Source organism: Callorhinchus milii, unplaced genomic scaffold (genome assembly GCF_018977255.1).
Source record: "Callorhinchus milii isolate IMCB2004 unplaced genomic scaffold, IMCB_Cmil_1.0 Scaffold25, whole genome shotgun sequence".
Lineage (NCBI taxonomy): Eukaryota > Metazoa > Chordata > Chondrichthyes > Chimaeriformes > Callorhinchidae > Callorhinchus > Callorhinchus milii.
The window spans coordinates 6,056,571-6,083,830 of record NW_024704766.1 but is presented as its reverse complement, the minus strand read 5'-3'; the positions used below and the strand labels follow the sequence as shown (position 1 = coordinate 6,083,830).

The window sequence follows — 27,260 nt, the reverse complement described above, 5'->3', positions numbered from 1 at the left end:
CCCCCTCACCCACCAGCTCACTCCGCGGCCCAACCGCCATCCACCGCGTCCTGATTGGCTGCTCCCCCCGCGCGCGCGGCCTTTCCCAGGCCCTGATTGGCTGCTCCCCCGCCCCGCCCCCCCGTCTGCGCGCGCGGCCTTCCCAGGCCCTGATTGGCTGCTCCCCGCATCCACTTCCCGCGCCCTGATTGGCTGCTCTGCGGCGTTCTCACGCTCTGATTGGTCGGGTCGGGCCGCTGCGCGATTGGCTGCACACCTCGCTCCCCACGCCCACCCCCGCCGCTGGGAGTCGACGGCGCACGCGCGGGGCCGCCGCGGCGCGGGGCATGCTGGGGGATGTAGTTCTTTTTTTAAAATAAAATAACTGGGTCCTGAGCTGCAGAGAGAGAAAATAATAATGGGAAGAGAAGAGAGAAAGGGAGTGGGGGGAAGGATAGAGAGAGAGAGAGAGGGATAGAGAGAGAGAGAGAGAGAGAAAGGAAGAAAATAATAACAATAATCCTGGCATTTGATACAGCGCCTTATCCTGTCTTTGAGACGTCTCAAAGCGCTTCACAGGATACACCGTGAAGTGCAGTGACTCTGTGTTCTGTGGGTGAAACACGTCACCGATTCATAGAACCATAGTATTATACAGCACAGGAGGAGGCCATTCGATCCAATCGTGTCCGTGCAAAAAAGAGCTTCCAATTCAATCCCACCCCCCCCCCGCCCCCCCACCCCCCCCGCGCGCTCTCCCCATAGCCCTGCAAACTTGTCCTCTCCAAATAATTATCAATTTTTCTGTTAATAGAACCATAGCGCACAGCAGTGTCCCAAATAATTATACATATCAATCCCCGCATTTGATACAGTGCCTTAGACGTCTCAAAGCTCTTCATAATCCGTAGTGGAGGGAAAATATCTCCCCACCTCACCCATTGGTGGCCAATCTGTACTGCGGCTATAATAATAATAATCTTTGCATTTGATAATCTTTGCGTTTGCTTTGAACCGTCTCAAAGGGCTTCACAGGATGTACTGTAAAGCAAAGTGGCTGTGCAATTGCCTGCAGCTAATTGCATCATTGTGTCCCACAAACAGTCGTGGATTGAGTGACCAAATTATTATTGTTATTATTTTAGAAGGGATTATTACCCCCACAAAGTGATCCACAAATCGACTGGGTTCTTACTTACTAAGATCAGTTGTGCTTGAAATATATATATCCTTGGTATTTGATTCACCGCCTATTACATTGAATCATCTCAAACTGCTCCAAATTGCTGTGACATGCAGTGACTGTGAATTTTGTGGCCGATTTTCGCACAGCAAAGTCCCTCAAACAGCCACAGAATGCAGTAAAATTTTTATCCACTGTGGGGTTTTGTGGGCCAGCACTCTGGGAGAAATTCCTTTGTCTTATCCACCCAAACAGACACAGCAATTCAATCTTGTATAAAAGATGCAATACAATACAAAGAGGATAAAAGAGGAGGAGGGGTGGGGGGGGAGGGGGTTGTATGGCGCCTTTCACGTCGGGAGAACCGTGAGGTTGGGTGGGTGTTACATGGGATGGGTGGGAGGGAGTGCATTTAGACTGAACATATCTCAATTTTCGTATCCTGTGGCTGAGGATGTCTGCCTGGTTTGGTTTGGTTGCATTCTCCTCTCTGAGCCTGAAGGTTGTAGGTTCAAACCCCACTTCGACATGTTGTGCTCGCTGTTAAAGTGCTGGGGGAGGTGGGGGGGGGGGTGTGGGTGGGGTGGGGTGGGGAGGGGTCATTGAGATGTTAAAAAACAAGATCTCGTCTATCCCTGTGACATAATAATAATAATCCTTCTTCAGGTGAACACTAAAGATTTCATGGTGGTATTTGAAAAGAAAAGGGAGTTTTTCTCCTGGTGTCCTGTCTGACAATAATAAAAATAATCCTGGCGTTTGATTTAGCGCCTTATCAAGTCATAGAAATATCTCAAATTGCTTCACAGAATATATTAAGTGGATTGACGGTGTATTTTCTGGGATTATTACCCCCTTGGACAGCAATCCGCCAATCGACTAATAACCAGGTTCCTGCTTACTGCTCGGTAAACAGAGTGTGTGGAGTGAGGTTTCGCCCTAACTGGGAATCGAACCCAGGTCCTCTTGCTTGCGAGGCGAGCGCTCTAACCACGACACTGCGGGACTCAACAATATCTAAAATTGGTCACTTGCTGTGGGCAAAGTGGATGGCAGCGTTTGCCCACAAATTACACAGCCAGCACACCTTGCAGTAAAAGCCTATGAGGCGCTTTGAGACGTCTCAGCTATGTGATAAGGAGCTATATTGAACGCAGTGATTGGAGTCCTGTAGCTCAGTGGTTAGAGCACTCGCTTCGCAAGCGAGAGACCTGAGTTCAATTCCAGGCAGAGGGCGAAACCTCGGGCAAGTTTCCTTACTCCACACAGAGCCTAATAATAATCCCTCCAAAACCAAAACCAATAATAAATTGGTGATTTTCAATCTACGACTGTTTGTGGGACATTGCTGTGCGCAATTGGCTGCCGCGTTCGCCCACAAATATACAGTCAATTCACTTTACAGTGTGTTCTGTGAAGCGCTTTGGGACGTCCTCCCGACGTGAAAAGCGCTATATCAAATGCGAGGATTATTATCATTATTATTATGATTATTATACCATGTACAGGCACGTTTGTTGGAAGACACAAGGAGGCACTAAGACTTCAATAAAAGCTTAGAATATCTTCCCTACAGCAGCAGGAGGAGACTACAAGCCCCAGAAAACCCTGTCTATCCTGATTTTTTTTCTCTCTCTCTGTCTATCCTTCTTTTCTGAACGTCATTCCTGTATTTTATTGTATCCACAATAGTTCTTCCGCTGGAGTGTGTAGCAGAAAAGGGGACAGAGGGAGAAGGGGAGAGCCTTGCACAGATCCTGGCACAGATCCTGGAGGAAAAAAATACAGAGGAGAGGGGGGAAAAAATCATGGCATTTAAACCAGTGGAAATCCGAGGCTTTTCGAGATGATTTTGCAAATAAAAAGGTGGTTTGTTTGCATTTAAATGCCCTTTTTTTTCTCCTCCCAACCATCAACGAAGCAAAACACATCCCAAGACTTCGATGCCTTCCACTGGCCTCCAAACGCCTGGATGGAGATCAAAAGGAGAGGTTGAATGAATAAATAGCAAACAGAGAGAGAGAGAGACAGACAGACAGAGAGAGGGAGAGGGAGAGGAGAGAGACAGAGAGAGAGAGAGGGAGACAGACAGACAGACAGAGAGAGGGAGAGGAGAGAGAGACAGACAGAGAGAGAGAGAGAGGGAGAGGAGAGAGACAGACAGAGAGAGAGAGAGAGGGAGAGAGAGACAGACAGAGAGAGAGAGAGGGAGAGGAGAGAGAGAGACAGACAGATAGAGAGAGAGGGAGAGGAGAGAGACAGACAGAGAGAGAGAGAGGGAGAGGAGAGAGAGACAGACAGACAGAGAGAGAGAGAGGGAGAGGAGAGAGAGACAGACAGAGAGAGAGAGGGGGGGGGAGAGGAGAGAGAGACAGACAGAGAGAGGGGGGGGGGGTAGAGGAGAGAGAGACAGACAGAGAGAGAGAGAGAGGGGGAGAGGAGAGAGAGACAGACAGACAGAGAGAGAGGGGGAGAGGAGAGAGAGACAGAGAGAGAGAGAGGCAGACAGACAGAGAGAGAGAGACAGACAGACAGAGAGAGGGGGAGAGGAGAGAGAGATAGAGAGAGACAGACAGACAGAGAGAGGAGAGAGAGAGAGAGAACACATCCCTTTGCTGTGATCCCATAAGAAAATTGGTTTAAACAGTAAACAGGGAGAGAAGAGAGAGAGAGAGAGAGAAAGAGAGAGAGAAAGAGAAGGGACCAGAGAAGAGGAGAGGAAAAAGGCAAAGGACAAAAAAGAAAAGAAAGAAGAGGAAGAGAGCAAACTGTGGTCGAGATGCTGCTTTGCCCCTCTGACCGTCTGATGCTGTGGGTTTGGGCTCTGACCCAAGGACTGATGTGTGATGGACATCTCTCAGGGATTCGGGTACCACTGAGAAACGACATGGAAGCGTATGATCACAAGCGCAGGACATCGCGCTCTGCAGCTGCTGCTGATGGTCCTGATCACAGACACGGTATCAATTTTATGGAGATGATCGATAACCTCAGAGGGAAGTCTGGCCAAGGGTATTATGTAGAGATGACCATCGGGACACCTCCTCAGAAGGTAAGAGTTCTGGGAGGTATTCAGTTATTTTGGTTCTCTCTCTTTCTCTCTTCTCTCTGTGTGTGTGTGTGTGAGTGAGTGTGTGTGAAATTGGTCAATCATTCAATAATCGATCAATAATCGATCACCCAACCCCACCCCCACACACACCTAGAAAAACATTAACATTTCCCCACTGTGGAGTCCCCGCTAGAAAAGGTACAGTCACTAATTACGCCCGGCGGTAAAATCCCTGTGAAGCGCTTTGAGACGTCTCTGTGCGTACGTAAGAACAGTAATCCTTGGATTTGATGCAACACCTGATCACGTCTCAAAGCGCTTCACAGGATACACTGTAAAGCGTAGTGACTGGATGTTTTGTGGACGAAATGGATGTAGTTATGTCATGTATGTATGTCAGCGCCTTGGGACGTCCTCCCGACGTGAAAGGCGCTATACAAATGTAATCTTGTTGTTGTTGTTGTAGTATGTGCTCTGGGACATTACCCCGTGTTGTTGTTGTTGTACGTAACGTCCTGTGTGAGAGTAAATCACAAATATTTTGGTGGACTGAATCGATCTGCTTTTTGCAAAAAAAATGCACAGTTACTACACCTTAAGGGCACAACAATAATAAAATCTCCGCAAAGCATTTTCAGCGTATATAATAATACTCCTTGCATTTGACACGGCGCCTTATCACGTCGTTGAGACGTCTCAAAGCGCTTCACAGGATACACTACACTGTGAAGTGATTTGACTGTGTATTTTTTTTGTGTGACGCGAAACAAATGATAATATTAAATCAGCAGTGATTATAGTTGCTGTGGCGCGATGATTGCTGTTTGGGTGTAAACTTATTATTTGTTTCCACTTCTTTCTTTCCAATTGCTTTGTTATGTAGTCGCTATCTTGATGTCGGAAATAAAATGGAGTGATTTCATGATAAAGTCTTTGGCAAACCTTTCACACACACACACACTCGCACACGAGCACGGACGCACACACACACACACACACACCCTTTTCCAGTCTGGAATTCACACCACAACGGTGACACAAATCATCATGTCAAATTGGCAGCTTCGAATCAGTTGCAGACGACTGAAAAAATTCACAGGAAAATGTCCACACACATGTCTTCTGCCGCACCCCCACCCCCCAACCCAACCCACCAACAGAAAATATAAATGATCCCTGACAAGTAAATCATCATAATGATAATCTGTGATTTGATATCGCGGGTCAAAGTGCTTCACAGAACATACTGTAAAGTGGATTGATCGTGTACTTTGTGGGAGAAACGTGGCAGCCAATGATGCACAGCAGTGTCCACAAACACGCGTTAAACAGTCGTGGATTGAGTGACCAAAATCTTCTTATTATTTTTTTTTGAAGTGGTTATTACTCCCGGTAAAGCGGTCTGCCAATTGACTTAACAATCGGGTTTCTACTTACTGCTAAGTAAACGGAGGTGTGAGGACTGAATAAACTTGCCTAAGGTTTCGCCCCGCCCAAGGAATTGAACCCGGGTCCTCTTGCTTGCGAGGCGAGTGCTTTAACTGGTCCACTGAAGGACTCCTTTAATGGACCGAATGGCCTATTTCTGTGCCGTTAACATACCATGATCCCTCTTTTTCACCTCACTAATTCCCTCTTAAAAGAATTAATGGAGCCTGCTTGTACACGCTGAGCTTCTGCGTCAGGTATTGACTGTTCAGTCCATTTTCCTGGTGCTCGCTTACTCTGCCAGCATTTTTCTTCTTGCCTTTGAGATGTGAAAATCATTCAAAAAGGGCACCGGAGGCACCTGTTCAAGAAAAATACAAGGTCCAGCAGTTCTTTGAAAGGATTTAGTTCTGAGAGTTGACTTCCTGGTTCTGCAGCTTCACGTTTTAAGTTTGAGTTTGATTCACTTGTTCAACAAGAGTATAATGGTGTACAGTCCGTAGCGTCGCGTTAGAGCGCTCGCCTCGCAAGCGAGAGGACCCGGGTTCGATTCTCGGGTGGGGTGAAACCTTAGGCAAGTTTCCTTACTCCAAACGCCACTGGTTACCTCGCAGTAAGTAGGAACCCAGTTGTTGGTCCATTGGTGGATCTCTTTCCGGGGGTAATAATCTCTCCCAAATGAAAAATAATAATAATAAATTGGTCACTCGATCCACAATTGTTTGTGGGACACTGCTGTGTGCAATTTGCCACTGTGTTTTGGCCACAAAGTACACGGTCAATCTGCTTCACAGTATATCCAGTGAAGCGCTTTGAAACGTCTCAACGATGTGGTAAGGCGCTATATCACATGCAAAGATTATTATTGTCAGATGAACGTCTTGTGGGGACAGAGAAAGTTTGAACCTTTGCTCCTGAACCAATGATGTTCTATTGCAGCCGAGCGCAGGGCTAGAAGGGGTTTCAGATTCAGACATGAAGTACAGGCAAGGTGCCAAACGTAGAGTTCAATCAGCAAGATTAAATCGGCTCAAATTGAAGGCAAACCAAGGTTACCTCCCTCCCTCGCCCCTCCCTCACTGCAATGTTGCTAAGTGTTGACCCACAAGTTAATGTTCAACATAGCTGCCAATGGACGAGTGAGAAAAGGAATCCCATCTTCAAAGGGCAGAGCTGAGTTATTCGGAAGGTGTCCCTTAGCCTCTAGAGTCTGGCTTTGCAGGTTAAACTCCTGCGATTACCCCCAAGGAACTTTGGGGTTGTAACCCCTGCTCTCCTCGGCTCTCGCTAACTTGCACCTAGTACTCGCCGGAATTAGGTATTCAGGTTATGTCTCCCTGGGAGGGGTGGGGGTTGGGGTGGGGGGGAATAGAGAGAGAGGATAGAGCGTGCAATTTCATTCCAGACAATGGGAAGCGTTCCCACTCGGAGGTGTTGTGTACATGTGTGGAACTCTGGTTTGGATACTCTTAAGCACAGCGATGGGTTTCTACGTGAGTCAAACACCCGGCCGATCCCCCAAAAGAGTGTGGGCTGGTCGGTTGGAATGGAGGTCGCATCCCTCTGCTGCCATGCACAGTAGGGAGGGGGTCGGTCGGCGGGAGGGGCATTCATTGTCTACTGACCACCCTCCCCGCAGAATTCCTCATCATTTGGAAGGTTGATCTCAACGCAGATGTGAGGAGAAGTCCCCACTCCCGCCCCGAATCCCCCCCACACAGCCGCACGCGCATACATCAAATGCAAGGATTATTATAATAATTATATTAATAATCCTTGCATTCGATACAGGCCTTATCGCGTCTTTGAGACGTCTCAAAGTGCTTCACGGAATATAGTGTAAAGTGAATCGATTGTATAGTAAGTGCTCCGGGACGCTGCCCCACGTGAATGGCACTACATAAGCCCAAGTTGTTGTTGTTGTATCTACTGTTGGGCGAAACACGGCAGCCAATTGCGCACAGCAGCGTCCCACAAACAATCGTGGATTGAGTGACCACAATTTTACATTTTAGTTATTTATTTTCAAGGGATTATGATTATTATATCGTTGGCCAGGACAGAGGGAGAAAGTTCCTTCCCTTTCGGAATACCGTCTCGGGATCTTTTGACACCCATCAGATCAGGCACAGATGGGATAAACGTTAAAAACTGTGGAATGGAATGAGTTCCCAAGACTCCATAGGCAATCATATCAAAGTACAGCGTATCAATCTAATTTTAACCTAATTTAACTTTCAAAATCTAACCCTCTGATTTCCACCGGGGACCCATCCATTTATCAGCGCTTCACTGAATCACTAAGTCTCGTAACACTGGCCATCCTGAGCAATTTAAGAGCCGAGCTGAAGGTTACCCTGAACATACATGTCCAGATCTTTTAGAGGTTAATGGCCACTGGCAAATTTACTGTGGTGGCGTGTGGTGATGTGTGGGTATGAGAGTGAATGAACAGCGTGAATGAACTTTGTGCAATCACCTTTGGGGATTGGGATGTCGTCTGGTAGAACGTTCTCCCCGGAGATGGAAGGCTTTAACACGGAATTTAGTAACAGTAATAATAGTCCTTGCAATTGATGTAGTCGTTGAGACGTCTCCAAGCGCTTCACAGAATATACTGTAAAGTCTAGTGACTGTATTTTGTGGGGAAACGCAGCAGCCATTTGCACACAGCAGTTGTGGATTGAGCAACCACAATTTTCTTGGAGGGATTATTGCCCCTGGAAAAGTGATCTGCCAATTGACTGACGACTGAGTTCCTACTTACTGCTGGGTAAACAGAGGCGTGTGGAGTAAGGAACAGGCTCGATGAAAGAAATTAACCTCCCTCGCTCCTTAATAGGCTAGACTGACTCTTATTATTTCATAAGAATAATAAACTTTCCAGTTGATATTACCTTGGAGTGACGCCTACCAAAGTGGTCCAACCTTTTGGCTGCCGAGGGCCAGAAGCCCTATTTAGTAGCTCAGTGGTTGTAGCACTCACCTCGCAAGGGAGAGACCTAGGTTTGATTCCCAGTAAGGCGAAATGTTAGGCAAGTTTCCTTACTCTACACGCCCGGCTCGGGGCCAAATCCCTGACTGTACAGCACCTTGGGATGTCCTCCCGACATGAAAGGCACTATGTAAATGTAATTTAATGTTGTATTTTCTATTGAGCGGGTTTTGAAGTTCAGGAGAGATGCCTTGCCTCATGTCGGGGGTGAGGGTGGGGGAACGGGGACCTGGTCTTGCACAGGTTAAAGTGACCTCTTTCTCTTTCTGGACCAGCTGAACATTCTGGTGGACACTGGAAGCAGTAACTTTGCTGTTGGCGCAGCGACACACGCATTCCTGAAGAGATATTATCACCGGGACCTGTGAGTATAAATGACCCATTTGTAGCAAACCTTACAGCTGTCAGCATGGGGCTTGGAGGAGGTTTCACTGAGTGCATGGCCTTCGTTATCCAAACCTCTTATGAAGGATTAGATGGAGTTTCTGCGCTGGGAATTCCTTCTCATGTTTGACACAAGAGCGATGCTGGTAGCTTCTAGTTTGGCTCCTGCTTCAAAGACATATTATTACAATAATGATGATAATAAAATAATAATAGTGAATTGACTGTGTATTTTCTGGGTGAAACTTTGCAGCCATTTGCACACAGCAGCGCTAACCAATACGCTAAAGGACTCCACTTAATCCATGCCATACTGGGACAAGTGAGGCCCTTCGGCCTTTCGAAGCTCTCCCACTTTCTAGCCAGAACATTCTAGAAAGCGCGAGATAGCCAGCTAACAGATAACCTGTCACAAACACACAAAACAAATAAAAAGGCCACCGGTTTAGTACCCGAAAAAAAAAGTGTCCAATTCGGGGCCAGAAAAAAAGAGGAGAGAATGTAAAACTGAACACCATTTACCTTGACAAGCCATCGTTTAGGCCCAGTCGATATGCACGGTTATTAACTTTAATCTCCGAGAAAAAAACAGAGTTTATTTGCTTCAAACGGAGCGAGAAACCACAAAGCAGGTAGATCCGTATGAGCCGGTGACGAGCAGGGCTTGTTCCCTGCTAATGAAACCTCGAGTGAAGCGAACAATTAATAGCGCACGATGTGAGGGAAAATTAGATTTGGGGTAATTAAAGCAGCGGGGCTATTAATCCCAAGGAGCTCAGCTACAGTTCCACACTTTCTTTCATTTCGGAATGAATTAGCAGGAAAACTGCGCGAGAAATAAAATTACGAGGAGAAATAAAATAATGGGGAAAAAAAAGAGCAGCGTGGAATGACTGGAGGATGGTAGAAAGAAACTTCCCTTCAAAGGAGGGTTCTTACCAGCAAGGAATGCTCACCACTGATTGCTTTAACCTCATCAAGAGGCAATGCCTCGGGGCAGAATCTAATTAGAATGCAAATAAGTAGGTTCCTGACGATGATCAGAGTCTTAGCTCAATTCTGGAGCTGCGTAGACCATTCCTAATATTGGGTCTTGGTAGAGCCCTTACCTCTGAGTCACAAACGTATCGTAGTGTAGTGGTTAGCACCCTCGCCTCTAAAGAGAGAGGGCCTGGATTTGATTCCCATGGGGTGAAACCTTGGGAAGTTTCTTTACTCCACACGCCTGTTTACCTAGCAGTAAGTAGGAACCAAGGTAATAATCCTCCCCCCAAAATAATAATTTGGTCGCTCAATCCCTTATATTTTGTGGGACGCTGCTGTATGCAATTGGCTGCTGCGTTTCGCCCACAAAATATACAGTCACTACACTTTGCAGTATATTCTGTGAAGCGCTTTGAGACGTCTCATCGATGTGATAAGGCCCTACATCAAATGCAAGGATTATAGTTATTATATAATACACCAAAGAAATGGTTTTTTTTTAGATAAGATACTAATTTTATCAACTTTGAGACGTTGGAGTGAATCTGCCAGAATTTGAACTTATACATAACTCCAATCTTATGCCCCACTATGGGGAAGTGTGAAGCTATTCACCTGGGTATTAAAAATAGAAAAGCGGATTATCTTCTAGAGGGGGAGAGACTAGGTAGTGATAATGTTTAGAGGGATTTGGGTGTCCTTGTACACCAGTCACAAAAAGTTAGTATGCAGGTACAGCGAGCAACTAGGAAGGCTAATGCCATGTTGGCGTTCGTTGCAAAAGGGTTAGAGTACAAAAATAGTTTTGGTCTCCTTATTTAAGAAAGGACATACTCGCCTTAGAGGGGGTGCAGCGTAGATTCACTGGGTTGGTTCCTGGGAAGAGGCGGTTGAGTAAACTAGGTCTATATTCTCTAGAATATAGAAGAATTAGAGATGATCTTATAGAAACCTATGAGATTCTTAAGGGTCTTGACAGGGTAGATGCCGTGAGACTGTTTCCCCCGGTTGGAGAATCTAAAACTAGGGGTCATAGTCTCAAGATTAAGGGTCATCCTTTTCAAACTGAATTGAGGGCTGAAAGCAGCGGGAGTCTCGAGTCAGTGAGCACAGTTCGCTAGTGAGCTCCCAGCAGGGGAAGTCGGTAACATTTGATGTGTTATTTTTACTTTGCGGCTGCTTTGGTCTCAGTTGGATGGTAAATCGACCGGTCTATCCTTTTCACCTCTGACATGTTCCCAGTTCCCACAGGAGTGAGCCTCAGAAGGTCTAGGAACAGGAGTAGGCCAATTCAGATGAGGGAACATATTCAAGACTGAGGTTGATAGATTTCTAAAGGATAGGGGGATTAAGGGATATGGGGATAGGGCGGGCAGATGGAGTTAGGTTAGAAGATCAGCCATGATCTTATTAAATGGCAGGGCAGGCTCGAGGGGCCGAATGGCCTATTCCTGCTCCTAAGTCTTATGGTCTTATGGAATCCAATGCTCAACTGACTTGAGTTTGTAGGATGGAGAATATGGAGTTAGAGGGTTGATTTGGTAGGTTGCTTAATACGTGTATTGTATAAGATTCAATGCTCTTCTCCTTCGCAACCCCCCCGCCCCTCCCTCCTCTTCCCATCGCCCTGGTGGCTAGATGTTTGTTTGGTCAGGGCATCAAGGGATATGGGGAAAATGTGGGTAAGTAGAGTTGAGGTACCGATCAGCCATGATCTTAATGCGCTATATCAAATGCAAGGATTATTATTATTATATTATTATTATCGAATGGTGGAACAGGCTCGAGGGGCTGAATTGGCCTACTCCTGTTCCTAGGCCTTCTGAGACTCACTCCTGCTGAACATGTCAGAGGTGAGAAAGATACACCAGTCGATTCACCATCCAGCTGAGAGAAAAGCAGACGCAAAGTAAAAATAACGCATCAAATGTTACCGACGTCCCCTGCTGGGAGCTCACGGCTACCACTGTGCTCACTGACTCGAAACTCCTGCTGCTTTCAACCCTAAAGGCACTGAGAGAGACAGAGAGAGACTTAGTGAGAGAGCGAGAGTGAGTAGGGAGTGAGTGAGTGAGCAAAAACAGTTTCCCTCTTTCCCTCCATCTTTCTGTCTCTCTCTCTCATTCTCTCTTCCTATTTCTGTCTTTCTCTTTCTCCCTTTCCCTTCTTTCTTTTTCTCTCTCTCTCTCTCTCTCTCTCTTTGCTCTGTGTTGTGCGTGTGCGGGCTTCAAATGAGGATATAAAACCTACTGGGGAAGATATATGAGTAAGCAGAATGCTTTGCCACCAGCTTCATTCACCAGCTCACTATTGACTTGGCTGTGTTCGACACAATGAAATGCTCTGCAGCTCACTATCTGTGTCCATGGCTCTCTGTGGGAACCAAACTACAACAACAACACATTACATTTACCCAGTGCCTTTCATGACCAGAGGACATCCCAAGGTCCTGGACTGTTAGGGATTTGACAGCCGGGGGTTAGAATCAGGAGGGATGGAGGGTAGGGGTTAGGAGGGTGACAAATGACATGGTCCAAGAGGAAGGTCTTGAGATGGGCCTTCAAGGAGGCAAGGGAAGGAGCGAGGCGAAGGGACTGTGAGATGGAGTTCCAGAGGGTTGGGGGCAGAAAGGCTGAAGGCCCGACCGCCACTGGAGGGCCAGGCAGGGCGGGGGAAATGGAGCAGGCCGGAGCCTGTCGAGCGGAGTGGGCAAAGTAAATCGACACTAACTTTTACACCTCTCAATCCATTTCTTCATCAATTCGCTATCCAACTCCTCTTGACCCCCAAATGCAGCGATGCGGGGAAGCACTGTATTGTCAGAGGTCCTTCGGATGGGTCATTAAACTTTAACCTGTTCAGGTGGACGTTAGAGAGCAATTTGTTTAATGGGGGAAGGGAATGTTGGCCAGACATTAATGGATGGGGGAAAGCAACTCCCTTTCCCCACCCCCCGCCCCGAATATTGGCACATCCTCAGAACACACAGATAGACAAGAGTTTGGTTTAGTGTTCCATCTCAAAGATGACTCCCCTCTGATAATGCAGAGCTCCCCCTCCCCAAAACCCCCAGCACAAGACTGGTAATAAGAGGGGAAGGTAAGTGAGGATTCCCGGAGGTTGCGCTGATGAGAGGAAGCTGGAAAAAATACCAGAAAGGCCCACATTGATCCAAGCCTCCGTTAATGATTGACAAGCTTGCTTCACTCACCAAGGGAGCTTCGGGGGAGCAAACATGTCCTTCGCCCCCTTTTAAGGTAAATCCGTCACGGAAACAGACTGTGAACCTTGAGGCCTCAAACTCGTTAATGCATCAGAGACACAAAACGGGAGAAATGTCAACAAACTAAAAGCAAATCGATTTGGTGGCATAGCTCAGAGCGTCCTTTATAATGCGGTGTTTTACGGGATCTTTACAATCTGATCCCGTGTTATATTGGGTTTGGGGGGGGGGGGCAATGGGGGGGGGGTTGTTAAAATGGCTGCCATGGATGTCACTTCCAGCACACCCCACCTGCCTGCAGGAAGCTGGCAACACTCTCGCCAGCCTTCCCGGCAGTTTCCATGGATACTTTCAGATGCTGGGAAGCCCTTATGTGTTAGTGCGAAGCGACTAATCACCAGAAACTGGAATTATAATACACTCCCACAGTGTAACTGCGCTGTAAACAGATCCCAGGCTATGCCGAGCGACACAACTACTTGCATTTATAATAATAATAATAATAATCCTTGCATTTGATACAGCGCCTTATCACATCTTCGAGACGTCTCAAAGCGTTTCACAGAATATACTGTAAAGTGAATTGACTGGATTTGGTGGGTGAAACCGCCAAGTGTAGTGACTGTGTATTTGCAGGTGCCATAGAAACCCAATTTGGAGTGAGGGAACTTGCCGAAGGTTTGGGAATTGAACCCGGGACCTGTTACTTGCGAGGCAAGCGCGCTGATCACTAAACTACAGGAGTCCTTGTGTGTATGTGTATATATAGCTCAGGGAGATTACGAGGCTGCCGGGGAGCAGCTGGATTTGCCTGTGACATCATGTAATCGAACAGTTAATTTAAAGTGTAAAACTGTTTCCGTTTCAGCTCCAGCACTTACCGGGACCTGAGGAAGAGTGTGTACGTGCCCTACACCCAAGGCAAGTGGGAGGGGGAGCTGGGGACAGACATAGTCAGCGTTCCTCACGGCCCCAACGTCTCCGTCAGAGCCAACATCGCCGCCATCACCCAGTCCGACAAATTCTTCATCAACGGCTCCAACTGGGAAGGGATCCTGGGTTTGGCCTACGCTGAGATCGCCAGGGTAAGTCCTTGGTCCGTCCAGGACACCGGGAGAGAGAAACTCCCTTTTCTTTTCGAATAGGGCCTCGGCATCTTTAACGCCCTCCTGAAGAGTCAGATGGAGTCCTGTAGCGTAGAGCACTCACCTCACAAGCGAGAGGACCTGGGTTCAATCCCTGGCAGGCTGAAAGGTTGGACAAGCTTCCTTACTCCACACGCACACCTCTGTTTACCTCGCAGTAAGTAGGATCCCGGTTGTTAGTCGATTGGCAGATCACTTTTGCAGGGGTATTAATCACTTTAAAAAAATTAACAATAATAAATAATAATAATTTGCTCACTCAATCCACCAGCTTTGAGGGACACACTTGTGCGCAATTGACTTCCGCGGTTCTCCCACAAAATACACAGTCACTCTACTTTACAGTATACTCTTTGAAGCGCTCGTTGACATGATAAGGCGCTGTATAAAATGCAAGGATTATTATTATTATTAATTTGGGCAAGGCAACGGCCCGCAAACAACATCGATTGTTGGCCGGGATACCGGGGGGTGAGAGAAAAAGAGAGAGGGAGAGAGAAACTCCCTTTTCTTTTCGACTCACACCGCGGGATCATTAGCGTCCACCTGAACAGGTACAGACGGGGACTTTAACCTTTCTACGTCCTTTGGATGAAGTGGATAAACCGAGTCCTCGTCAGCCTGGACAAAATGAGTACCAAGTCCCCGAGGTCGGGCTTGAACCCACAACCTTCTGACCCAAGAAGCGAGGGTACTGTTGACTGAGCTGTTAACCATACAGTTTCACAGGTGTTGCGATGCTTTGAAACACTCAGTGGAATTCCAATGCTTGCAGGTGTTGTATTTTCGTTTCGTGCCCTCGTTTCCTGCCTTCAGGCAGTGCCGACACTTTTTATCGTTAGAATGACGAGGATCTCAGCCCAACGCATAACTATGCAAACGGATCGCGGATATTTTTTGTGGCTCTTTAAAAAATAATAGTAATAATAACGCGGTCACTCAATCCACTGCTCTTTGTGTGGGACGCTGACATGCGCCGCGTTTCGGCCATAAAATACACAGTCAATTCACCTTACGTTTTGTCCTGTGAAGCGCTTTGAGACGTCTCGATGACCTGATAAGGCGCTGTGTCAAGTGCAAGGATTATTAAAGAAAAACGAACTCTACGTTTCTACCGCAATGACCCCCGGGAGAGGAGAAGTTAGTTACTGGAAACCAGGCTTGTCCTTGAGTAGTTCTCATCCGAGCTGGGATTGTGCGTATGGTCTGGCATGGTGCCTGGGTTGTTTGCTGGTGTCATGGTTATTTCTGGAGCACTGGTGCCATTGACTGGGGAGCGAGAGCGAGAGCGAGAGCGAGAGAGAGAGAGAGAGAGTGAGAGCGCGAGGGGAAGGAAGTGTAGAGTTCAGTGTGTTCAGCAGTGCTATTCTCCTGCTGGATTCTGGTTACAGAGAGCTGGCACCTCGAGCAAAGGATTCACGGAGATGTCGACGGATTCAGTTTCCTGAGCTGATTGGCGCCTTCCTTTCCCCCCCCCCCCCCGCCTCCACCCCACCGCCTCCCTCCCACCCTTGTCCTGACAGGAAGCACGCGAGCGAGGCTTAAGGGATGAATGACGGCAGTCAGTTCCTGGAAAGCTTCATTAAATATTCACAGAGAACGCACACCCACATTGCGAAAGGCGGGGCAACGCTGTACATGGTGTCCTGTGTTTATTAAGACACGCGTCCACTTCAGATTCACCCACAAAATACACAGTCCTGACTGGGAATGTATTTTGTGGATCATCTATATATTTTATGTGTTATTTTCGCCCACAAAATATTACAGTCAAATCCCTCGTATCCTGTGAAGCGCTTTGAGACGTCTCGAAGACGTGATAAGGCGCTGTATCAAATGCAAGGATTATTATTATTATGATTGACTCCATATGCAGTGTGGAGTCCTGTAGTGTAGTGGTTAGCGCTCTCACCTCGCAAGCGGGAGGACCCAGGTTCGATTTGATTCCCGGGTGGTCCAAAAGTATCCTTACTCCGCCTGCCTGTGTTTACCGAGCAGTAAGTAGGAACCATATAATATTTGTTAAGTCAGGGTATCAGGGGATATGGGCAAGAGCAGGTAATTGGAGTTGAGGTACATTTCAACCATCATCTATTAGAATGGCGGAACAGGCTCGAGGGGCTGAATGGCCTCCTCCTGATTCTATGTTTCCAACAATAATAATTTGGTCCATCAATAAAAATAAAACTCGAGACATTTTGCAAGGAGCTAGGACTACGCAGATTCTTTCAGTCTTTCAGATCTCCTCCAGTGGGGAGAAGCCGTGTCTGTGGATCTCCTCTCCCTCCGGCAGTTTGACTCAATCGCACAGCTCAGCGGGACAGTGACATCCAATACATTCCGGTGCCATGCACCAGCATACTTACTGCCTGTGGCAACTGTAGATTTAATGAGGAAGGAATTCCACATGGGATAAGGCGCGTTGGCAAATGCAAGGATTATTATTGTAAATATCGTAAGAGTTTGCTGGCGAAAGAAGACCAAGTCGATGATTATTATTATTATTATTATCACATCTTATTTCTATCCCATTTTCTCTCCACCCCCTCCCCCACTTGCTGCAAAATGCCTCGTCTGAATTTTAGGCGCTGGGAGTGGAAACTGTGTCATCCGAAGGACGGTGGCTCGGCAATGCAGCGGAGGGAGGGAGGGAGGGAGGGATGGAGGGAGGGAAGGAAGGAAGGAAGGAAGGAAGGAAGGAAGGAAGGAAAGGAAGGAAGGAAGGAAGGAAGGAAGGAAGGAAGAGCGAGCGAGCGAGCGAGCGAGTGAGTGAGCGTTATTACAACGTCTTTATCATTGCCACGATGTCCCGAAGCCCTTCACAGTCAATTACTCACACATTTAGTGACTGCCTTTGACTGGAGCGCACGGCATCTATATTCACATTTGTTTCTCTCTCAGCCACCCGGGGATTAGGTGGCAGCTCAAATGTTAATCACCAGAGATTTGTCTTTTGACATCACCAACTCTGAGGGGGAATTAATTTGTATAATTTCATCTGTTACAGTCATAGGATCAGACCTAGAGCCCGTATCGGTGATTCTGACAGGGTGTTGACACACACTGCCTTTTAAAAATATTTTTTCGCACTTATCAAGGCGAGCTTTGCTGGTGTTATCATCGCATGTCAAGAGTGGTTTCAGCTTGTGACATCCTTCAGCACTCCCAGGCCAGGTGTTAGCACAGTGGGTAGCGCTCTCTCTCTCTCTCTCCTCTGAGTCTGAAGGTTGTGGGTTCAAGCCTTCACGCTGGGACTTGGAATCACACAGTCTAAGCTGACGCTCCCAACGCAGCACTGGGGGTGGTGGGGTGTTGCATTGTCAGAGGTGCCGTCCTTCGTTGGAGACGTTAAAACAAGGTCCCGTCTGCCTCTTCAGGTGTCCCTTAAAGACCCCCCGTCACGATTCGAAAAGAGAAGGGAGTTTCTCTCCCTCGGTGTCCTGTCTAACAATCCCCCAAATAAAATTGGTCGCTCCCTCCGCAGCTGTTTGCGGGACACAGCTGTGCGCAAACTGGCTGCCACGTTTTGCCCATAAAACACAGTCGGCCCACTTTGCAGCGTATCCTGTGAAGCGCTTTGAGATGTCTTGACGACATGATAAAGCGCTGTGTCAAAATGCAAGGATTATTATTGTGACTGTGAAGTGTAGTGACTGCGTATTCACAGGCATTTGATACAGCGAGCACTGACAGGAGAGGCAGTGTCACTTGTCTCAACGGGTCGGTGCGATCTGAAAGACGCATTGGCAGGGACACTGCATTGAGCCACACCACACCAACTCTGCCATCTGCCAACCACAGGTTGTGGAGGCTGTGGAGATACCTACAGCTGCCCACCGCAGTCTCCCAGCAAGCCCCAAGCTGTACATGGGGGGGGAGAAAAAACATGTTAGGATCAGAGAGAAGGAACAGCATCTAAATTGGTCATAGTTCCATAGTGTGGTGGATAGAGTCTTAGCCTGGCAAGCGAAAGGACCGGGGTTCAATTCCCGGGCAAGTTCCCTTCATCACAAGTCTCTGTTCACCCAGCAGTAAGTGGGAACCCAGTCATTAGTCAATTGACTAGGAGTAGGAGATCCAGGAGTAATAATCTCTCCCAAATAAATGTGGTCACTCAATCCACGACTGTTTGTGGGACACTGCTGTGCACATTTCGCGCACAAAATATATTCAGTTTACCATATATACTGTGAAGCGCTTTGCGAGGTCTCAAGGACGTGATAAGGCGCTATTTCAAATGCAAAGATTATTATTATTATTATTGGGAATGGGATTCCTGTTAAATATCCAACACAAATTTGCTATTTCAGACTGAATAGCCTGCGTCACCTAATTTAATTTAATCGAATCTAATTGCCCTTTCATGTTTGCTCCTAAAAAAAACATTAATATTCCTCTTGCTTCAAGCATTTTCCAGTTGCCTTTTAGCCCAACCGAGGTACTTTGCCGTGACATCTGGTGGCAAATGTTCTGTGAAGATAAAAAAAGATTTTCAAGCTATAAATCAATTCTCGGGATCTTGTTGGTTGGTTCCCAAAATTTGACTGCAAAACCTCCTTTCCTCCCCCACCACAAAATATAAAATTTGTAGGCGTTACCCTGAGTTAGTTTCCCCCCCACCTTCGATCAGGTGAGCATTTAAACATTGAGAAGAGAAGGAAGTTTCTCTCTCCCGGTGTCCTGGCCAACAATCCCCCGAGCTAAAGATTGATCGTTCAATTCGTGGCTGTTTGTGGGGCGTCGCTGTGCACAAATAATAATAATATTTGCATTCGACACAGCAGCTTATCACGTCGTTGAGACGTCTCAAAGCGCTTCACGGATCGAACCCGAACCCTCTCACTTGTGAGGCGAGCACGCTAACCGCTACGCTGCAAGACTCCACAAATTGGCTGCTGCGCTCGCCTCCAAAATCCACAGTCGCTACACAATAGTATCCCTCGAAGCGCTTCCGAGGCAAGCGTGTCACCCTGACGTGAAAGTCGCGCCGTGTTATTCCGAGCGGTACTTTTGTTACTGCCGAGAAAGCGCCGACAAGAGTTTTCCTGTTTTGCCCTGACGTTTTCTGGGGAAGCATCTGAGGCAGAGATGGTCGGCTGGTTAATCAGACATAATATGCTCATTGATTCCCCAGCAAAAAAAAAATGCAATCACATTTCTTTGCAACATATTCTGCTGTATCCTGAAGACAGCTGTCTACTGCACAGGCCGTCTACCTCCTGTTAACTCCGGTAGTTATGGAGACAGCTGTCTGCGGTGAAGTCTAGGAGCTGACAGTGATTCACAGTCAAGTGCAGAATAATTGAAAGGATCGCAGATGAAAACCTGCCACGTTAAGGCTGTAAATTGAGAGGTGCAGAGCATTTAACATCCCGATTCCCGAGTTTTTGCTTTAAAGACTTCTAAACCTCACTTACCTCCAAGGCGTTTAATAAAGCTTAAATATAATTTACATTTATGTAGCGCTTTCCACCTTTAAACAATGGCTTTCCCATCTCCATTGACTGTATATTTGTGGGCGAAACGCGGCAGCCAATTACGCACAGCAGTGACCAAATTATTATTATTGATTTTTTTTTGGGAGGAATTATTACCCCTAGAAAGCGAACTGCCAATCGACTAACAACTGAGTTCCTACTTACTGCTAGATAAAACAGAGGTATGTGGAGTCAGCAAAACCTGCCAAACTTTGCCCTGCCCAGGAATCAAACCTGGGTCCTCTCGTTTGCGAGACAAGTGCTCTAACCTCAACCCTACAGGACTGGCAAAATAATAATAATAGGAATCCTTGCAATTGATATAGTGCCTTAACATATCATCGCGACTTCTCAAAAGCGCTTCATGGGATACACTGTGACGGATCGCTTTTCCGGGGGTCGTTAGTCAATTGGCGGATCTGGGGGTAATAACCGCTCCAAAATAAATGCGGCCACTCAATCCACGGCTGTTTGTGGGACACCGCTGTGCGCAATTGGCTGCCGCGTCGCCCACAAAATATGCAGTGAATTCACTTTACAGTGTATCCTGTGAAGCGCTTTGAGATGTCTCGAAGACGTGACGAGGCGCTGTGTCAAAGTGCAAAGATTATTATTGTTATTAATATTGAGTAAATCTGAATCATACTCTCACGGTAAAAACATGTCGATGCTCTGATGTGGAGTCGCAATAATAATTGTTGGGTTTGACGTCGGGAGGACGTCTCGAAGCGTCGCTGTGACTCTTGTGTACGTCTCTCCGCAGCCCGACGACAGTTTGGAGCCGTTCTTCGACTCGCTGGTCAGACAGACCCAGGTCCCCAACATCTTCTCCCTCCAGCTGTGCGGAGCAGGCTTCTCCCTGAATGACACTGAATCAGCCTCTTCGGTCGGAGGGAGCATGGTGAGTGACGAACAAGGGCAACAGCAAACAAAAGTGACATTTACACAGCACCTTTCACGGCAGGAGGATGTCCCAAAGCACTGGACAGAACGAGGGGTTGGGATCGGGAAGGGTTTTTCAGGCTCAGGCCTGGTTGCCGGGTGTCAGTCTGGCTCGGCCAGTAGCACACGCACCTCTGAGTCGGACGTTAATTGTGGGTTCAAGCCCTCACGCCAGGACTTTGAGCTCACACCGTCCAGGTTGACGCTCCTCTCCCCCCCCTCTCCCCTCCCTCATCCTCGTTGACCCTCATTTTTCTTGCAGATCATCGGTGGAATAGATTCATCCCTGTATCTCGGCAGCATCTGGTTCACCCCCATCAGGAAGGAGTGGTATTATGAGGTGATTATAGTGAAGATCGAGATCAATGGGCAGGACTTGAAGATGGACTGTAAAGAGGTGAGATTTCCCTTCGCAGTGGCGGAGAAGCAAGAAGGTTCGCTCTCAGTCTGATCGACTGTAGTTTGGAGACATAACAATAATAATACTTGCATTTGATATGGCGTCTTATGTCTTCGAGACGTCTCAAATCGCTTCACAGAATATACTGTGCATATACAATATGTTGGGCAAGTTTCCTTACCCCACAAGCCTGGTAATAATCCTTCAAAAAAAAATCCATGGCTGTTTGTGGGACGCTGCTGTGCGCAATTGTTTTTCGCTCCTAAATACACAGTCAATTCACTTTAATAATAAAATAATAATCCTTGCATTTGATATCACACTTTTCAAGCCTTTGCGACGGCTCAAAGATCGTCACAGAATTTTAAATCCATTGACTGTGTATTTGTGGGCGAAACCTGGCAGCCAATTGCACGCAGCAGAGGATTGAGTATCTAATTGATTATTATTTTTTGTTCGGAGATTTTTTTTTAAGGGATCATTACCCCCGAAAAAGCGATTCACCAATCAACAAACAACCGGGTTCCTACTTACTGCTGGTAAACAGAGGCGTGTGTGTGGAGTAAGGAAACTTGCCTAAGGTTTTGCCCTGACCCGGGTATCAAACCCAGGTCCTCTCGTTTGCGAGACGAGCGCAGTAACGACAAGTCACTCACTGAGTCTCAGAGCTGGGGTGGGAGCTTAGATATAAGGCAATGTGTGCAGACTGCAATCACTGACCTCAATACCCCGCAGTAATCAATTGGATATCCTCGCTGAATAAATAAGCCGTGGTTACATTTCAAGGCTTCTTTTTTTTTTTTACCTTTTGTGTCCTTTTTCTCCAGTACAATTATGACAAGAGCATTGTGGACAGTGGGACCACCAACCTCCGTCTGCCCAAGAAAGTCTTTGAAGCTGCGGTGAAATCCATCAAGGCTGCGTCTTCTGTTAAGTATTGTTTCTTCAGAGTTAAACGTTATTATCACATCAAAGGTTTTACCGTCAAATAGACCTTGTTCAACAATCAATCACATTAAGAATAATAATAATCCTTGTGTTTGATACAGCGCCTTATCACGTCGTTGAGACGTCTCAAAGCGCTTCACACTGCAAAGTGGATTGACTGCATATTTTGTGGAGCGAAACGCAGCAGCCAATTGCGCACAGCAGCCCCACAAATAGTCATGGATGGACTTGCGGGAGATCCATCCTCAACCATCCTCTAATTTTTGTTTTATTTGACAGACGGAGAAGTTCCCAGATGGGTTCTGGTTGGGCGAGCAGCTCGTGTGTTGGCAGGTTGGCACTACCCCCTGGCATATTTTCCCAACCATATCGCTCTACCTCATGGGGGAGGTCACCAACCAATCTTTTCAGATCACCATCCTACCACAGGTAAGGCGTTCAGCTCTGTATTCTCCATCATTTCAAAGTCATCTCCCTCCCCACACACTGACACACAGTCAATGCATTATTATATTATATCATTACATGTTATATGTAAAAAATACATATATAATAATCCTTGCATTTAATATAGCGCCTTGTAATATCGTTGAGACGTCTCAAAGCACTTCACAAAATATACTGTCAAGTGTAGTGACTGTATATTTTGTGGGCGAAAATAACACACATAAGATAGATATGATCCACAAAATACATTCACAGTCAGGATTTCACAATCAGCGGACTGGCCTTCAGCTTTTCTGTCTCCCACCCTCTGGGACTTCATTCTTGAATCCCCCCTCCACCTGGGCCCTCCCTCGCCTCCTTCATGCCCCGTCTCGAGACCCTCCTCTTGACTGGGCCTTTGGCCACACTCCCACTCCCCCCCCCACTCCCCTTACCCTCCAACCCTTTCGATTCCAACCCCCAGCTTGGGTGCAAACCCTTGTCTGTCCAACTCCTTGGGACGTCCTCCTGACGCGAAAAGCGCTGTGTAAATGTAATTTGTTGTTATTGTTGTAACGTAGTGACTGCATTTTGTAGGCAGCCAACTCGTGGACAGCCACGAACCACAAACAACTGAGAGGTGAATGAGCGATTTTGAGGTCCTGCGGGCCAGAACTAGGCGGAATTTTGTGCCTCCATCTAATGACTCTTCAAATATGCTCTTGGGAGTAAGGGCGTAATCACTGAGGATTGTAGAACGGGGAAGAGATTATGTAACACATTGCAGTACCCTGGCAGAACTGAACCCTGCGCATTAAGTGTGCTCTACTTAGTGCTGCATGATACACAATAGGGGAACGTTGAGGCAGCGCTGTATTGGCAGCTCGCCTGTTGGAAGTCAGTGCGTCGAATCGGGCAGAAAATAGAATCCTTTGTCGTGGTTTCTGATAAGAATCTGCTTCCTAATGCGATCGCTCTCCCCCCGCTGATGGCTCAACCCCATCTCTGCAGCTACTGATCTTTTCGTTCATCGCATTCCCTGGTCCACCCTCCCTCCAGCCCATCCCAAACTCTGCAGGCTTTATTATAATAATAATAATAATAATAATAATAATAATATAATCCTCGCATTTGATATAGCGCTTTACCATGTGGTTGAGGCGTCTCAAAGCGCTCCACAGAATAAACTGTAAAGTGGAGTGACTGTGTATTTCGTGCGCGAAACGCAGCAGCCAATTGTGCGCAGAAGTGTCCCCACAAACAGTTGTGGATCGAGTGACCAAATTTACCCCAAGAAAGCGATCCGCCAATCGACTAACAACCTGGTTCCTACTTGCTGCTGGGTAAACAGAGGCGTGGGGAGTAGGGAAACTTGCCCAAGGTTTTCCCCTGCCCGGGAATTGAACCCGGGTTCTCTCGCTTGCGAGGCGAGTGAATAACCACTGAATTACAGGATTCCACAGGCCAAGTTATTGTTATTAACAGCTCCGGATACGGAATAAGCTGGTGTTTGCAGAGGGGAGTGAGTGGGAGGGAAGAAAGGGGGGCGGCAAGCTGGGGGGTACCTTTAACCCTCCACCCCCACCCACCCTTGCATCGGCTGTCGAGTTGCTGACTCTTTTCTTTTTCCCCGGCAGCAATACCTGCGTCCGGTGGAGGATGTGGCCACATCCCAGGACGATTGCTACAAGTTCGCCGTCTCCCAGTCCACCACGGGGACGGTGATGGGGGCAGTCATCATGGAAGGCTTTTACGTGGTCTTCGATCGAGCTCAGAATCGCATCGGATTTGCGGTCAGCACCTGTCACGGTGAGCGCCGGCCTGGCCCCCGGACCCCTCTTTTACGCGAGTCAATGTTTCGGCAACGGCATAGCCACAGGGTGTCCGCAAAGTCCTGTTCATCCCATCCACCCACAGCCCCGTGTTTCCCCACCCCCCCCCCACCGGCCCCATGTTTCCGCCCCCACTCCCACTACAGCGCACTGACCAACAGGCGAAATATGTACGAGAATCGTGATCATTGCTTCTAGAAGTCCTCAATCGTATTCAGTACAAGTGTGTAATTGTATTAGATCCCCAGATGTGTGAGTGTGAGTGTGTGTGTGTTTGTGTGTGAGTGTGTGAGTGAGTGAGTGAGTGTGTGTGTGAGTGAGTGTGTGTGTGTGAGTGAGTGTGAGTGAGTGTGAGTTTGTGAGTGAGTGTTTGAATGTGTGTAAGTGAGTGTGTGAGTGTGTGTGTGAGTATGTGAGTGTGTGAGTGAGTGTGTGTGTGTGAGTGAGTGTGTGTGTGTGAGTGAGTGTGAGTGTGTGTGAGTTTGTGAGTGAGTGTGTGAGTGAGTGAGTGTGTTTGAATGTGTGTGAGTGAGTGTGAGTTTGTGTGAGTGAGTGTGAGTGGGTAACAGGACTTTTGTGAACACCCTGTACAATGGTGGACACTCCTATACACTCCTATACGGCCTAACTCTAATGTTAAGACAACCCTCCCTCCCCCACCCCCTTGTTCTGGATTCCCCCCACCCACCCACCCACATAGTTTGTCTGTGTCCAACTTCTTAATGCGCTTCACAGAATATATTGTAAAGTGACTGTGATTTTTGTGGGTGAAACGCAGCAGCCAATTGCACACAGCAGCGTCCCAGAAACAGTCGTGGATTGATTGAGTGACCACATTTTTTTTGGAGGGATTATTACCCCCGGCAAAATGATCCGCCAATCGTCTAACAACCGGGTTCCTACTCACTGCTGGGTAGCCAGAGGCGTGTGGAGTAAGGAAACTTCCTAAAGTTTTGCCCCACCCGGGAATCGAACCGAGGCGAGCGCTCTAACCACTGAGCTACAGGTCTCCGCATCTGCCCCTTTGACGCGTTTCTCTGCTCTATTTTCTTTTGCTCTCAGTTCACGATGAGTTCCGCTCGGCCGTGGTGGACGGGCCTTTCTTCGCCACGGACATGGAGGACTGCGGCTACAACATCCCGCAGACAGACGAGTCCACCCTGATGACCATCGCCTACGTCATGGCCGCCATCTGCGCTCTCTTCATGCTCCCGCTCTGCCTCATGGTCTTTCAGTGGCGGTGCTTCCAGTGCCTGAGGCGAGAGCGCGACGACTTTGCAGACGATATCTCGCTGCTGAAGTGAGTCGAGTGCGGAGGAGGAGGAAGGTGGCGGGCGGGGGTGGGGGGTTGTTTAGGGGGGTGGGGAGGAAAGGAATTGGTGGGGAGAGGGGCGGGGGGGGTTCAGGCACAAAAAAAACTATTCCTCCTGAAAAACAAAATGTCGCTCTCCCTTCCCACCCCTTTCTCTCATTTTAGTAAGCGACGCCTCACAAAAGGCCTCTCTCGCACCAGATTAATTTTCAGGTCAGCGGCCCCCCCTCCCCAAGCCACACTTTCAGCACCTACTGGAGCGGGGAACAGGCGTGTGTGGGGGGGGGGGGGTGGGTGGGTTTTCTCTCTCTCTTTCCCTCCCTCTCTCTCTCTCCCCCCCCTGGTCAGGGTTGAATAGTTAATAACAAACCTCGGGGAAATTTGTAGGTACCTATGACGTAATAATGATAATGGGGGAGGGAGAGAGAGAAAGGGGGGGTGTGGAGTGGGGAGGGGGAAAAGGAAGGGGTTAGACGAGAGGAGAGGGGCGGGTGGAAGGACAACTGTATATATAAGCCATGAGGAAATAGTTTTGTTTTAAATTTTCCTAACGTTTTGCCTTGAGATGCAGTTGTTGAGTTAAATATTGAATGTGGGGGAAATATATGCCAACCCCCTAAATGTTCAGCCCAACTCCACAGGCCTAGCTCAGCCTGTCAGACCACTTTGCCTTCGAATCGAAGGAGATGTAGAAGTGGGGAAACCTCTTTTAAGTCAAGGTTGATTCTCCGGTACAGCCTCCAACCGGGGGAGGGAGAGAGACAACAACAAATTGTATTTACGCAACGCCTTTCACGTTGGGAGAACGTCCCAAGGCACTGGACAGTCAGGGATTTGGATCTGAGTTGGGGGTGGGGATCAGGAGGCATGGAGGACAGAGGGGGTGGGTGTAGGAGGGTGACCAAAGGCGCTGTCGAAGTGGAAGGTCTTGAGAAGGAACTTGAAGGAGGCGAGGCGAGGCGAGGGAGCGAGACGGAAGGGCTGTGGGATGGATTTCCAGAGGGTGGGGGCAGACAGGCTGAAGGCAAGTCAGAGCCTGCTGAGCGGAGGGAACGGACAGAGAGTTATGGACACGCAGAACAACAACACGTTACCTTTGGGTAACGCCTTTCACGTTGGGAGGACATCCCGAGGTGCTGACGGCTTTTCCAGGATATCGGGCAAAGGCACTTGGAGACGTCGAGGGCGTGAAAGGCGCGATATCGGATACAAGGGTGAGGGTTGGGTTGCGTTGTGCGGTGTCGTGAGGCCAAACAGGCTGATGGGCTGACTCCAGTTGGGATTTCAGGTCCACGGATCGGAAACGAGTGCAATATCAGTTCTATGCATCAGTTGTTTCGCGACGGAGACGTTCTTTTTTTTCCTCTTCACCCATCTCTGCCGCGAGGACTCCCGGCCGGCGGTGCTTTACGTTTATGCTTTGCCTTTCGCGTTTAAAGGAAATTTCTGGAAGCGATTGGAAACCAAACGATGGTTGTTAAGCAGCAAACACTGTAACAGGGCCTCACAGTCGAGGCGGAGACTGGGGTGGGGGGGTGGGGGCAGTAATT

The 27,260-nt window shown here is 47.9% G+C and overlaps 1 protein-coding gene across 1 annotated transcript; it reads left to right on the top strand.

Moving 5' to 3' along the window:
* The first annotated feature begins 3,872 nt into the window (after positions 1-3,872).
* Positions 3,873-25,712, top strand: LOC103188711 (beta-secretase 1). Its single transcript, XM_007908784.2, has 9 exons — positions 3,873-4,214; positions 8,913-9,001; positions 14,097-14,313; positions 20,614-20,751; positions 21,055-21,189; positions 22,020-22,121; positions 22,420-22,569; positions 24,204-24,375; positions 25,461-25,712. The coding sequence occupies exons 1-9, from the start codon at positions 3,942-3,944 to the stop codon at positions 25,700-25,702; spliced, it is 1,518 nt and encodes a 505-aa protein (XP_007906975.2). The 5' UTR covers positions 3,873-3,941; the 3' UTR covers positions 25,703-25,712.
* The last annotated feature ends 1,548 nt before the right edge of the window (positions 25,713-27,260 follow it).

Bases quoted from the DNA above. Each gene is read 5' to 3' on its own strand.
- LOC103188711 (XM_007908784.2), top strand. From the start codon at position 3,942: ATGCTGCTTTGCCCCTCTGACCGTCTGATGCTGTGGGTTTGGGCTCTG. The intron at 4,215-8,912 runs GTAAGAGTTCTG...TTTCTGGACCAG, and splicing joins TCGGGACACCTCCTCAGAAG to CTGAACATTCTGGTGGACAC. The intron at 14,314-20,613 runs GTAAGTCCTTGG...GTCTCTCCGCAG, and splicing joins CCTACGCTGAGATCGCCAGG to CCCGACGACAGTTTGGAGCC.